This window comes from Euleptes europaea, chromosome 21 (assembly GCF_029931775.1).
Source record: "Euleptes europaea isolate rEulEur1 chromosome 21, rEulEur1.hap1, whole genome shotgun sequence".
Lineage (NCBI taxonomy): Eukaryota > Metazoa > Chordata > Lepidosauria > Squamata > Sphaerodactylidae > Euleptes > Euleptes europaea.
The window spans coordinates 12,173,354-12,187,922 of record NC_079332.1 but is presented as its reverse complement, the minus strand read 5'-3'; the positions used below and the strand labels follow the sequence as shown (position 1 = coordinate 12,187,922).

Below are 14,569 nucleotides of genomic sequence, written 5' to 3'. Positions count from 1 at the left end.
GTTTATTATGCACAAAAATATACATGACTACTTTTTATCGAGTAAAAATAGAATAGAAATTAACATTTTGAATCAGCAGTAATAACTACAATAAGTATAACATAATCTAGGTACTAAGTATAATCTATGTGTGTATACCAATGATTGAGACAATGTCATTTATTGCAAACAGATGCAAACTTTTCCCTTTCCCCTTCTTTCCCTAAAAAATAATTTAAAAAATGAAAGAAAGAAAGAAAGAAAGAAAGAAAGAAAGAAAGAAAGAAAGAAAGAAAGAAAGAAAGAAAGAAAGAAAGAAAGAAAGAAAGAAAGAAAGAAAGAAAGAAGAAGGCTGCTAATGGCATGACATGGGGAGAATACATGGTTAAAAGCACTCCAACCAGAGAAAGTAAAACAAAGTGAAACAATTCCGAGATAACAGTTCCCAGGGTAAGGTGGACAACACAACAGCTGTGGATTGCAGACTGAGTGGATAACAGGATAACAGGATGAGAAACTATACACAGAGTTTGTGAACCAAGAACAGAGCCCTTCTTCAGGTGACTTTAGCCAGAACCTGACACCTGGCTCTTGTCGAGGACATCCGCACACTCTTAAGGCCAGGGATAGGGCTGCCAGGTGCCCCCTCTTCTCCGGTGGGAGGCTATGGGGTGAGGCTGGGGTTGTGTGCGCGAGTGTGTGTGCCCCGACGTGCATGCGTGTCACTTCTGGTTTACAACCGGAAGTGCCGCCTCGCGAGGGGCCTTATACCTCTTAGTTTGACCGGTAAAGCGGCCCTTTACCACTCAAACTAAGAGTTTGAGTGATATAAGGCCCCTCGTGAGGTAGCACTTCCGGTTGTAAACCGGACGTGACGTGCGCGCGGTGTGTACGTGAGCGTGCACATTTGTTGGCCGACCCTCAGGTGGTCGGTGGGCAGAGGGGCAAATCGCCACCACCAGGCACCTGGCAACCCTAGCCAGGGACCACCAGTAAGTTCTCATTGGAAGATCTTAATGTCCTTCGGGGGTATACCAGGAGGGGTAATTCAAAGGAAAGGTGACTTATTTTGCGTGCGGTTTTTAAAAAGATATTTATACCCTGCTTTTCCTCTGCAACCAAAGCATCTTACAGGATTCTCGTCCTCCTCCATTTCTTCTTGGCAACTACAGCCTTGTGTAGAGAGTGAGTGATTGGCCCAAGGTCAACCAGTGAGCTTCCACGGCAGAGCAGCGATTCGAACCTGGCTCTCCCACATACCAGTCCAGTACTCTAACCTCTGCACCACCCTGAACCTCCAACAAGATTAGAATTCAATTCGATAGGAGTAGAGTTAGACGCAAACCTAAACAGGTAAAAGGTAAAGGTAGTCCCCGGGCAATCACCGGGTCAATACTGACCCATGGGATGATGTCACATCCCAACATTTACTAGACAGACTAATAATAATAATAATATTGTCGAAGGCTTTCACGGTCAGAGTTCATTGGTTCTTGTAGGTTATCCGGGCTGTTCCAAGACCACGGTTACACAGCCCGGATAACCTACAAGAACCAATAATAATAATAATTTATTAATACAGTCACTGACCAGCAGAAAAAACCAACGACAGCCACAACAGATAATAAGAAAACCACAGCAACAGCTACTACTGCTTCTACAAATAATCTAAGCCTAAAAATTACATTTTTGAATAAAATTTATATAAACATCGTATAACTTGGTGTGACCCCCTTAATATTTTGAGTAATAAAGTATTTCTGTGACTCTTATCCTGTCAGGCTACGACGTATTTTAATAGCTGCAGCGCAGAATTTAGCTGTCAGGAGTGTAAGCTGTGATTCTTCATCAGTTAGGAGCTTCTTAGCCAGAAACCCGTCCGGTTGGTCAGGGAAAGGGTTAAGCCAAGGGGAAAGAGCCCTTGTGCGGACTTCTCGGTAGAACGAACGGCGGATCAAGACATGTTCTGAAGTTTCTATATCCCCTGACCCACAAGGGCAAAGCCTTTCTGCTATCGGGACCTTCTTATATCTTCCTTCCAATATCGCCGATGGTAAGACCTGGCACCTAGCGAGGGTGAAAGCTTTCCTATGATTGATAAGTTCTAATTGGGAAAGATATGCTGCGTGGGAGACTATGTACCTAGATTTTTCAGGTGATAGGAAAAACGGTGATCTCCCGAGATCTGCCTGACGTTCTATGTCATTCACCCTTTGCTTCAGAAGGCATATTGCCTGATCTTTTACCCTGTGCCAACAAGGAGAGTGCACAGAAGCCAAGCCTTTCTATTTTGTTGTAAACTGCCTTAAGCCATAAGATACTAGGCAGACTATGTTCATGGGGTGGTTTGCCATCGCCTTCCCCTGCAGTCTACACTTTACCCCCTGCAAGCTGGGTACTCATTTTACGAACCTCAGAAGGATGGAAAGCGGAGTTGACCTTGAGCCGGCGACCTGAAACCGACTTCTGTCAGGATCGAACTCAGGTCATGAGCAGAGCTTTGACTGCGGTACTGCAGCTTACCACTCTGCACCACGGGGCTCCTAACTTAAACGAAGCCCTATCCTAAATCTAAGTCCATGGACGTAGAAGAGTATAACACTGCTTAAAACTGCAGTGTTGGTTTCCGAATGCTGTCAACACGCACTGAGAAGTCAATTATTCTAATCCCTTTAAGAAACACGTCCTCGACTGCTGAAAGTGACTAGAATCGGGGGATATAATTTATAAAATAATACCCTGGCTCCTGTCTGGAGCGATCAATTTGATGGGAATTTCCAGATATATTTTTTTTAAGGTGTCAGCTCCGGTGGCAAGCAGGGCATGTGCAATCTAAACGCGACCTTCCCTTCCAAACCTCCCTGCTATAATTACCAAGTGGCTGTACAAGAACACACTTGCAACCCCCCCTCCCAAAAATGCAAGCTTATTTTAGAACTTTTTTTTAAAAAAAACACTCTTCTTTTGAGCATTCGCAATCGCAGGTCATGCTTACAATTATGAGTCAAGCTGAACAGAGGTTGATCATCTCTCTCCTAGATCTGCAATCCCAATTCTTGGGATAGGGAAGATTTTTCCCCCCCCCATGTTTTTTTTAATGGGGGCGCCTTGCAAAAAATAGATTGCTCTGAATAACCTTTCTTTCTTTCTCTTTCTTTCTTTCTTTCTTTCTTTCTTTCTTTCTTTCTTGCGTGGTGTAGTGGTTACGAGTGGTGGTTTGGAGCGGTGGACTCTAATCTGGAGAACCGGATTTGATCCCCCTCTCCTCCACATGAGTGGCGGACACTGATCTGGAGAACCAGGTTGGTTTCCCCACACACATGAAGCCAGCTGGGTGACCTTGGGCTAGTCACAGCTCTCTTAGAGCTCTCTCAACCCCACCTACCTAGAATCATAGAGTTGGAAGGGACCACCAGGGTCATCGAATCCAACCCCCTGCACAATGCAGGAAATTCACAACCTCACAGGGTGTCTGTTGTGAGGAGGGGAAGGGAAGGTGATTGTTAGCCTGTTTGATTCTTCCTTAAGTGGTAGAGAAAGTCAGCATATAAAAACCAACTTCTTCCTCCTCCTCTTCTTTCTTTCTTTTTTGCTGAAGGGACCATGCACAATGGTGTTTTAAATCTCCTTGTCATCATGATAAAATATCCCCCCCCACCCCGGTTTTCCAGTGTGAAAGTTTTTTTAAAAAAATTATTTTGGTTCTTTTATTTACTTCTTCGAAAGGAGCAAATCTTACATGACGTTTTAATCATTTGCTTAATCTTCCCCATCGAATAGTTTACAGCTTTGCATTCGGGGGAATAGGAGCTATAAGAAAAATAAACAGCCCTGTAAAATTATGCTTTTATGATAACATCGCAGATGAATTACAGTGACTCTAGTAGAATTATGGTGGCCGCCCAGATGGTCCGGCAAAGCTATCGCTCCGGTTACTTTCCTGCCATAATTGGGACACCTGCTAATCACATAGTTAAAGGTCTTTCCAGTGTCTCTTTTGTAAACATTGTTTGGGGGGCTGAATATATAAATGGTCCATAAATACTCAGCTGGGAATGAAATATCACACAGGCGGCCTTAAAATGCAGATTAAAATATAGGATGCCATCTTGAATTTCAAAGGCATGGCGGATAGATTCTACTGTGTTGATTCCTTTTGGGATTCAAAAGGAGGATGGTTGGTTTGTACATTTTGAAGGATCTGGGGGATAGGGGTCCATTGTCTTTTTTGTAGCATGGTGTAAAGAGCGGTGGTGGTTTGGAGTGGTGGACTCTGATCTGGAGAACTGGATTTGTTTCCCCACTCCTCCACATGAGCGGCGGACGCTAATCTGGTGAACCGGGTTGGTTTCCCTACTCCTCCACAGGAAGCCAACTGGGTGACCTTGGGCTAGTCATGGTTCTCTTAGAACTCTCTCAGCGCCACCAACCTCACAGGGTGTCTGTTGTGGGTAGGGGGACAGTGGTTGTAAGCCGGTATGATTCTGCCTTAAGTGGTAGGGAAAGTCAGCATATAAAAACTTCTTCTAACAATTTTATATTCTGTGTCTTACTGTGGCCCTTCCTGAGGAGGAGGTGAACATTAAAGATACCAGTCCATGGAGCAGCAAACTCATTGCCAGCCAGAGAAGTCCCTACAAAAGTGTTTATTTGGTACGTGCCAAGTACAGCTGCCTGTGGTTTTCTTCTCTCTGGCTCTACCTAAGGTTGCCAACATGGAAAATTCATGGAGATTTGGGGCCAGGGGAGGGCAGAGTTTAGGGAAGGGGCTCAGCAGGGATGTGATGTCATACAGTCCAATCTCGGAAGCGGCCATTTTCTCCAGGAGACCTGATCTCTGGAGCCTGGAGGCCAGTTGTAATTCTGGGAGAACTCCAGTCCCCCCGGCGGAGGTTACTAGAAAAGGAAGCAGTACTATTCAATATATTCAAACAATGTATTACTTAACACTAAGTGCATAGACAACATACAAAGACAAAGTGATAACATACATACAAAAAATTCCAATATATACAAAAAGATAAGCATAAGCAACAACGCGACCCTCTTCCCCTTTTCTACTGCTCCACCCCTTGGTCGTCTCCTCCCACCTGTCAATTATAGCCTGGAGCTGCTCTGTTGCACAGCCTTGTTCTTCCCCTGCTGATTTCTCTTAATTTGTGAAGCCCCTCCCCTCCAGAGCCCCCCACAGTCACTCTTCCCAGGAAGGGCCCAACGCTGATCCAGTCACTCTTCACTCTGGGAAGAGTGACTGGATCAGACCAGTGGTCCATCTAGGGTTGCCAGGTGCCCGCTGGTGGCGGGCAAACCCCCAGCAATGGACCCCTCTGCCAGCGCTTACACACAAAAGCCTCTTGCTGGAGGAGAAGAGGGACCTGGCAACCCTAGGTCCATCCAGTCCACCATCCTGTCTCACACAGTGGCCAACCAGTTCCTCTGCAGGGCCAACAACAGGGCATAGAGGCCGAGGCCTTTCGTTGATAAGAACATCAAAAAAGCTCTGCTGGATCAGACCAGTGGTCCATCCAGTCCACCATCTTGTCTCACATGGGGCCAACTACAAGGCACAGAGGCCGAGGCCTTCCCCTGAGAAGAACATTAGAAAAGCCCTGCTGGATCAGACCAGTGAGGGTCCATCTAGTCCAGCATCCAACAAATAAAGCATAGAGGCTGAGGCCTTCCCCCGGTGTTGCCTCCCTGCATCGGTATTGAGACATTGACTGCTTCTGAATGTGGAGATAACACCATGTTTGTAGCCACTGGTGATCCTTTCCATGATCCCCTTTTAAAGCTGTCTCTGCTTATGCTTGTAGCCCTCCATCCACTGGCAGCCAATTCCACATTTTAATCCCTCATTGTGTAAAGAAACATTTCCTTTCTTCCGTCCCAAATCTACTGCCCAACAACTTCATCGATGCTTACGTAGTTTTGGTCCTTCACAAATCCAAGGGTGCAGAAGAAAAGGTGGGACTTCCAGATCAGGGGAATTCCTGCTTCAGACGAGAGCAGCATGTATCCCCTTTCTTTAACACAACGAAAAGCACCACCAAACTGATGTTCCCACCAGTTTCTGTACCATTTCAAAACCAAACAAACACCCATTTATGCCTGTTCATCATCCAACGTTTCCTTCCAGGGCTACTTCTCGGGGAACTTGCTGTCTTCAAATAGTTTAATTATCGCGTGGCGCACACCTTTCGAGTTACTCCCCCTCCTTTCTCCCTAATGAAACCGTTGAATGATCCGTCTTTGGGTTTACACTGCTTGTTGGAAACCACTCCAAAGCTTTGGGGGGGGGGGGGAGAGAGACTATCAAATGGTTACAGGATTGGATCCCAACACACGAGGCTATTAGACTAATTCATCCGGCAGATCAAAGCCCACACAGGGAGCTCGGCTGCCTGAAGCTATTTTCCTTTTTCTTCCGTGCTCGACAGTAGTCCCTCGAATTCTTCTGTTCTGCCCTCTTTGAACGTACATTTTCCTTCAGTCACGGAAATATAATTTACGTCCGTTATAGGTTTGGTGTTTTTTTTTAAAAAAACAAAATCACAGGATGGGCCCCGCATCTTGTAGTCTCAAAGGTGTTTGTTTGTGGCAGGACGGATTTCCCCAAATAATATAAGCACGCGGCCAAGTCTGCCCTCTTATATTTGAAACAGAGGAATTCCGGTCTTCCGGGTTTAATTTACAAGAAGTCTCAAAGCATGAGTTATTAACCTGGTGGGGGCTGAGTTGCTTTTTTTTTTATCATGTTGTATATGTAGATGGGAGCGCTTGCCCGTTCGAGACCACCCAGGGAGCTGGAACACTTCCCCGCTGGCTGTACACGCCCAAGTTCAAGGGTTCAGGAAAGATCTTCACCACGTTGGTTCGAATCGGCTCGTCGCCGCCTTCTCCTTGGAAAGGGAGAAAGGAACGGAACGAAACCTCCCCAACTATTCAGGGAGGCAGGATTCGAGCATGGAAGGCCTGCCGTCTCTGTACTGGAGAAGGCGGCTGAGTGTACAAGAGAGAGAGACAGAAGGCTGAGGAAAAGGAGGGAGGGGAATAGGGAGGGGGAGGAGGCTATCCTAGGGAAGCGTGTCTCCCTCTCCCTCTCTCCCACTTCATAGGAGCTGCAAAAAGACCAGCAACATGTTTGACAACACTCAATATCCCTACAACTGCTTTAACTATGACGGGGACGATTACCCAACTTGCAGCTCGGATGAGGAGAAGAAATTCACCCGACCGGCATACAGGTAAGGTGAACTTTTCCGAGTCTCTTTCTTGCATCGGGTTGTCAGTGACGGGGACGAATTGCAACCGCCCTTGGCATGTATTTTTTGGGGTCCAGGTTGCCCAGATGTTTTGGGGAAATCATCCACTGGTGCTATTTGTTTAAAAAAAAACTAAAAAAAGACCTACAGATAACCATATTGGATCTTGACCTGGGAGACTCTATGCCCACACAGGTTGATGGGGTCGCCATGGGTTTAGCTACTGAACAGGGTTGTTTAAATGGTAGATATTAACTGCATAGTACATCCCAAAAGTATTATCAGTAATTGTGTTTCCCCACCAAGTTCATATCCTGGCATTCAGGGGGAACGGGAAGATTCACTGTCATCTGGTCCTTCTCCCGGCAGAAGTTGAGAGATGCTTCGTCTCTGCAGAAACCTAAAGATTGTGTTTTTCAGCTTCTGAACTGATTACTAACCGGACACTTGGTGACTTCAGTGGATCTGGTTTCGCCATAAATAACCTTTCAACCAATTACAAACTGTTTAGTACCTCACTCCCTTTAAACCGGCAATGGGTTAACTAACTGTGCCATCCTAGGCAGAGTTATACCCTACCAAGCCCACTGACTCAAGGGACTTAGAAAGGTTTAACTGTGTTTAGGACTGGACTGTGACTGTGCAGCTGTATGCATGTCAACTCAGAAGTAAATCCTTCTATGTTCAAGGGTTCGTCCTCTCAGGTGAGCGTGCATAGGATTGTACCCTAAATTTGCACATTACGAGAACCTCAGTATGGGTTCTTTTTTGAGAGGCATTTAATATTATAATTTATGGAACCCAAACCAAACTTGCATTATTAAGATATCACCTTTTCTTTCTTGTGTATTGGCATTCTCTATTATATTATCATGCTCAACAGTAAAAGTTTGAATACATTATTTAAAAAAAATAAGGTTAGTCAACTCAAGTTTTAGTTGACTGATTTGCCAATTAAATTGATTATAGGTGCATCCCTCAGGACAAGATGGAGAAATACTTCCTATCCCTCTAAGTCATTGATATTTTGGACTAAACATATAGAGGGCTGAGCTATAAGATACTACCTAGTGTAGTTACTAGCTAGTGATAGCCAGATCACTAGCTGGCAATACTGGGGTGGTCTTGCATAATGCAGGGTAATTCACAAGACCCTCTTTCCATTAAAAAGTTACAAAACATTTATGCTTGTCCATTGTTATTTTTATTTTTAAATCTCATTGCTCTTCTTTCTGAGTGGAATGGGAGAACAGCCTGTTTGGTTTCAGATGCAAGAACAGAGCATGCATTTCTGTGTGTGCGGACAGAAGAATGTTTTGAAAAGGGAACACTTTTCGTGACGCTTCAAGGATCGTGACTGGATCTGTTGCCCGCCCGTCCAATAGACAACATCTCAAATTAATAAGCGTCACACCAAAATTCAGGATCAGGGAGAAATGAGGTCTCAATTGTAACGTCAACTTTCCTTTTCAAATTATCGAGCGCTCAAATTATACATAATTTCCATGTAGCGGTTATTATTTTACATGCCTTCATCCCCTCAAAAAAAAAGTATCCCCAGTTTTTTGGACTGGGAAGAGTCAATTCTCCAAGCGATGTGTGACTTCAACATGCTATAGCCACTGGATTCCACTACCCTTAGCAGGAAGAGGGGGGTTATGTGCATTCGGACCCACACTCAGTTTGGATACCTAGAATGAACCCTCTTGGTGAAACTCAAGACATGAAACAGCCGTCTCCAAGAGAAGGATTGTTTCAAGGACAGCGCTGCCCAATGGCCAGAGCTAACTTTGAATTGTTAAGCCCTTTTGCCATGAGCTAGAAAGATAATTCCCTGTTCTCCTTGGCTATGAACTCAGTGGGGACTTTGCCGGACACAGGAGACTTTAGTGGGTAAATCCATGATGAGGATTCCCCACTTTTTTAAAAAAGGGGGGTAAAAGTGGAATGGGGGAGATTCATCTTGGAGATATAGACTGGGGGGTGATAATAATGACCTGTTTCCAGCACTGGAAAACCAGGCGCCTCTGGGACTCCACGGGCAACTTGGGAAGGCGACGACCTTTTTCCTCTGCCGGCACCCCCAAGCAATCGATTTTCAGGGGTATGTTGCATCTGAACATGGAGGTTTCCCCTCGCCCTTGCAGCTAATATCCAGTGATGGACGTCTCTTTCAGACGCTGGTTCAATCCCCTCTCAAGTCATCTGTGGGGACAGACCGGCCTCTCTCAGGGTCAAACAAGACGTGTGAGGTTTTAAAGAGCTGGGTATGGACTCTTTAAAGGGTCTTGGAAACGCAGGCCCAACACTTCAATAAACCTGCATGTCCTAACTTACCAGAAATGTCCTGAAGAAACTGCCCTGGAGAGCCAGCGGTAGCCAAAAACAAGCTGAGCCAAGTCCGCCCCCACACACACACACACATGGTGTGGGGGGGTCACAGATTTCTGCATATGGATGTTTTTATGATGTGTGTGTGTGTGTTAAGTGCCATCGCTTCCGACTTATGGATCAAAGTCCTCCAAAATGTCCTATCTTTGACAGCCTTGCTCAGATCTTGCACACTGAGGGCTGTGGCTTCCTTTATTGGGTCAATCAAATCTCTTGTTGGGTCTTCCTCTTTTCCTGCTGCCCTCAACTTTTCCTAGCATGACTGTCTTTTCCAGTGACTCTTGTCATCTCATGACGTGACCAAAATACGATAGCCTCAGTTTAGTCATTTTAGCTTCTAGGGTCAGTTCAGGCTTGATTTGATCTATAACCCACTGATAAGTTTTTTTGGCAGTCCAAGGAATCCGTAACACTCTACCCCAACACCACATTTCAAAGGAATTTTCTTCCTATCAGCTTTCTTCACTGTCCAGCTTTCACACCCATACATAGTGATAGGGAATACGATGGCATGAATTAATCTAGTCTTGGTGGCCAGTGACACATCCTTACACTTCAAAATCTTTTCTAGCTCCTTCATGGCTGCCCTTCCCAGTCTCAACCTCCTTCTGATTTCTTGGCTGCAGTCTCCCTTTTGGTTGATGGTGGAGCCAAGGAGTAGAAAGTCTTGAACAATTTCAGTTTCCTCATTGTCAACCTTAAAGTTGTGTGATTCTCCTGTAGTCATTACTTTAGTTTTCTCGATGTTCAGATGTTTTTATGATAGCCATCCTCTTTGTCTCTTAGCTATATCGCTTTAATCGCCATGGCCATTCAGCAGAGCCCCTCAAACAAAGTGACCCTTTCGGGCATCTACGACTTCATCATGAAGAAGTTCCCGTACTACAGGACCAACCAGCGAGCGTGGCAGAACTCGATCCGACACAACCTTTCTCTGAACAGTTGCTTCGTTAAGGTAAGGTTGGGTCGCCGGCCCCACTGAGGGCAATTGGGACACGTATACCCTGCCCCGGATAAGAGAGTCAGCACTCACGTTGGGAACCGGGCTTCCAAAAGAGTGCCACTTCCTGGAAGTGTATTTGGATTTTGCGCCTTCCTTTATACCGAATGGCCCAAATATGTTCACGATACAATTTCATGAGGGGCGAATCCATAGCTCAGTGGTGGAGTACCTGCTTTGCATGCGGAAGGTCCCAGGTGCAACCCCGGGCATCTCCAATTAAAATGGATCATGTAGGTGATGTGAATAGGGTTGCCAACCTCCAGGCGGTGGATGGAGATCTCCTGCTACTACAACTGATCTCCAGGTGATAGAAATCAGTTCCCCTGGAGAAAATGGGCCACTTTGGCAATTGGACTCAGTGGCATTGAAGTCCCTCCCCTCTCCAAACCCCGCCCTCCTCAGGCTCCGCCCCCAAAATCTCCAGGTATTTCCCAACCCAGAGCTGGCAACCCTAGATGTGAAAGACCTTTATCTGAGAACCTGGAGGGCAGCTGCCAGTCAGAGTAGGAAAGTACTGATCCTAACTCTAAACCTTGATAGACCAGGGATCTGACTCAGTAGAAGGCAGCTACCTGTGTTCTTTTGTACATATGTGCATGATAGATGGAACATCAGTGTGGGAACCAGGGGAGTGTAGTGGTTAGACCCTCAGACTAGGATTTGGGAGACCCAGGTTCGAGTCTCCACTCTACCAGGAAGCTCATTGGGTGAGCTTGGGCTAGTCCCACGTTCTCACCCCAGCCAAGTCAATGAAGGCCTCCCCTCTGCCAGTTCTCCAAGAACACCCAGGCCATTTATTCATGGAAGGTTTTGCATTAGATTTGTCACTCTATAGATGCCCGTTTTCCCCATCTGAATCCTCAAAACTCTGCATGGCGGCTTATTGTTGAGTTTTGAGAATATGGATGGGGGAAAAGTGCATCTCAAGAGCGGCAAATCCAATGCAAAACCTTCCATGAATAAATGGCCCCAGAGTTCCTTGGGGCGCAGTCTGAAACCACTGCCCTCGAATGGAAACAAAGAAGGCGCGCAGTTTTAAAATGGTTTTAAAATACCTCCTCGGCCTCTAGGCTGTTCCCGGAAAAGGTTAAAGAAAGGGGGGAAAAACAGAAAGAGGAGAATATATTGTTGTCATCTGATGTGTGTTAGTACGTAGCACAGGGTAGGGGGCTATTTACCTACCAGTTCTATAATTAGAGGGCCTGCTTTTCAATGCCTTGTCATATATGTTTACACCAGCGGTGCATTTAAATGGACCCAGATGTCGAAACAGCAGCATCTGCCACACGCACACAAACACAGACATGCTCACAACTGCAGACAGAGTTTCATTTCAGCCCTGCTTCAGCTGCAGTGCCTATTCTGAGGGCCAGGGCTCAGCCTCAGAACATCTCAAGTAATAATACAGACCAGAGGGCTTCTGGTAGGGTTGCCAGGTCCCAGCGGGAGGTTTTTGGGGCAGAGCCTGAGGAGGGTGGGGTTGGGTGTAGTGGTTGTAGCCAGAGTAGTGTAATGGTTAAGAGAGGTGGTTTGGAGCGGTGGAGTCTGATCTGGAGAACCGGGTTCAATTTCCCACTCCTCCACACGAGCGGCGGAGGCTAATCTGGTGAACTGGATTTGTTTCCCCACTCCTCCACACGAAGCCAGCTGGGTGACCTGGGGCCACACACAGCTCTGTTAGAGCTCTCTCAGCCCCACCTACCTCACAGGGTGTCTGTTGTGGGGAGGGGAAGGGGATTGCACGCCGGTTTGAGTCTTCCTTAGGTGGTAGAGAAAGTCAGCATATAAAAACCAACTCCTCCTCCTCCTCCTCCTCTTCTTCTTCGAGGGACTTCATAGAGTCCAATGGCCAAAGCGGCCATTTTCTCCAGGTGAACTGACGTCTATCGGCTGGAGATCAGTTGTAATAGCAGGAGATCTCCAGCTAGTACCTGGCGGTTGGCAATCCTAGCTTCTGGGCACATGCAGAGTGAACATCCTTCGACACCAAACGGGAACAGTTTGGCATCACAGAACAAATGCTTCTAGAGCAGGGGTTCCCAACATTTTTTTTTAATAAATACTTTTATTGATTTTTAATAATAAATGGGATACGGAAGGAAAGAAGGGCAAGGGAATAAGAAAGAGAAAAAGAAAAATAGATAAATAGATAAATCCATAGATATTGTGCAGCATTAATATATCTAGTACTGCCCCCTTATAGAGTGTCATAATACATTAACTTATTAACTAACTGGGTTTGATCTCAAGTATGAGATTTTAGAAATCCGCATGACCGATCAAATCAAAAGGCCAATGAGAAGCCTTGCTAGGCAAAAGCCTCCCCTGGTCCCACCCACTTTCTCAAACTCTTGGTGGGTACCAGAAAAGGTGTTGGTGGGCACGTTGGCACCTGCCGGCACCACGTTGGGCACCTCGGCTCTAGAACAGAGGGAAATGGTGAGAGGTCAAATATCATGGGTTTTGCGGATAGACTGTGGTTTTGTTTCATTAAGAAACTGACAGAAATGCTTTTCCCCCCCAAAAAAATTAAATGCAGGTTCCACGAACAGAAGGCAATGAAAAGGGGAAAGGGAATTACTGGAGCTTCGCATCAGGTTGCGAGTCCATGTTGGATCTCTTCGAAAACGGGAATTATAGGAGGAGGCGGCGACGGAGAAACGTGAAGCGAGAAGCCAGAGGAAAAAGATCTGCTGGGGAGCAGAACGCTCTGCCTGCGTTTCCCTCGGCAGATTCGGGCTTATCCGGCGTGTCTTGTTCTTCCGGTGAGAAAATGGAACCTCGGCCCAAAGCGCTGGAGCCCGGCGAGTTTTTTCCGAGCGCCGGCGCCAGCCGAGAGAGTCTAAACAGCTCCTCGGTAGGAAAATCTGACTCCGAAATTAAATTTAGCATTGATTACATTCTGTCCGCCCCGGACCCTCTGCCTGCGCTGAGGTCTCCGTATCACGCGCAAGACAACAAACTCCCCTTCTTGGATTCTCCGCACATCAACCTCCAGTTTTGGACAATGTAAAGTCGGCTTTGCGACCCAACAGGAGCTACCGTGTAGTTTTTGTTTTCATCCGGAAGTCGCTGTACGTGGTTTAATGAATTCCATCTGCTTTTCTGAGACCCTTCTCATAAGAGGAGGCAAGGGGCCTAACCACTCATCCCTCGCTGTTTTAGGAACTGGCAAGGATCGATGGTATTAGAAAATGAAGGGTCTCTCCTTTCCCCTCCTTTTCCTGACATTTCAGCTATACCACCTGTTTCCCCGTCTCAGTATTTCCGGTTGGTCAAAAACCGGTCCCTCGCACGACTCTTCCTTCGGGAATTACTGTCGATTGGGCCCACAAAGGGATTTCACCTGCATCGGTACCTGTTTCAGCCAAGGCGTGTTTTTAAAAATCTCTGCCGTGGGTATATTCATAAGGAACGGGAAATTTGTCTTCTAAAACTGACGAACACAGATAGCATCTATCTGCTACATTTGGATCCCGCCCAACAATCTCAGGGTGACTGACAAAGTCCACCCTTTCTCCATTTTACCCTCTCAACCACCTGTTGAGGTAGGTAAGGCAGAGAAAGAGTGACTGGCCCAAGGTTATCCAGCGAGCTTCCTGACTGGACAGGGATTTGAACCTGGGCCTCTCAGGTTCCCCCTGCATCACACTACTACATAAATAGCTCCCATTTTGATGTCACGTTTTTCTCTGAGCTTCCAGCGAGAGCTTCAGACTGCGGGCCAAACTATACAATACATTTGTGTGTGTGCGAGTTAGGTTTGGGTTTCAGGAACCGATTTGCTTTCCTGGCAGCCACACAACAGCTGTGGGTAACGTCACTTCTAAAGCCTGCAGGAGTCCCATTTGACTCGGAACTGCAGCATAGGAGAAGCAGGGGATCCAGCCTTCCCTCCCACCCCATTTTCCCAAGCCAAAACTCCCACAGCAGA

At 46.4% G+C, this 14,569-nt stretch overlaps 1 protein-coding gene across 1 annotated transcript; it reads left to right on the top strand.

Moving 5' to 3' along the window:
• Positions 1-7,111: 7,111 nt before the first annotated feature.
• Positions 7,112-13,648, top strand: FOXL3 (forkhead box L3). The gene is made up of 3 exons (XM_056866468.1): positions 7,112-7,223; positions 10,419-10,587; positions 13,175-13,648. Exons 1-3 carry the CDS (start codon positions 7,117-7,119, stop codon positions 13,646-13,648), a joined length of 750 nt encoding a protein of 249 aa, XP_056722446.1. The 5' UTR covers positions 7,112-7,116.
• The last annotated feature ends 921 nt before the right edge of the window (positions 13,649-14,569 follow it).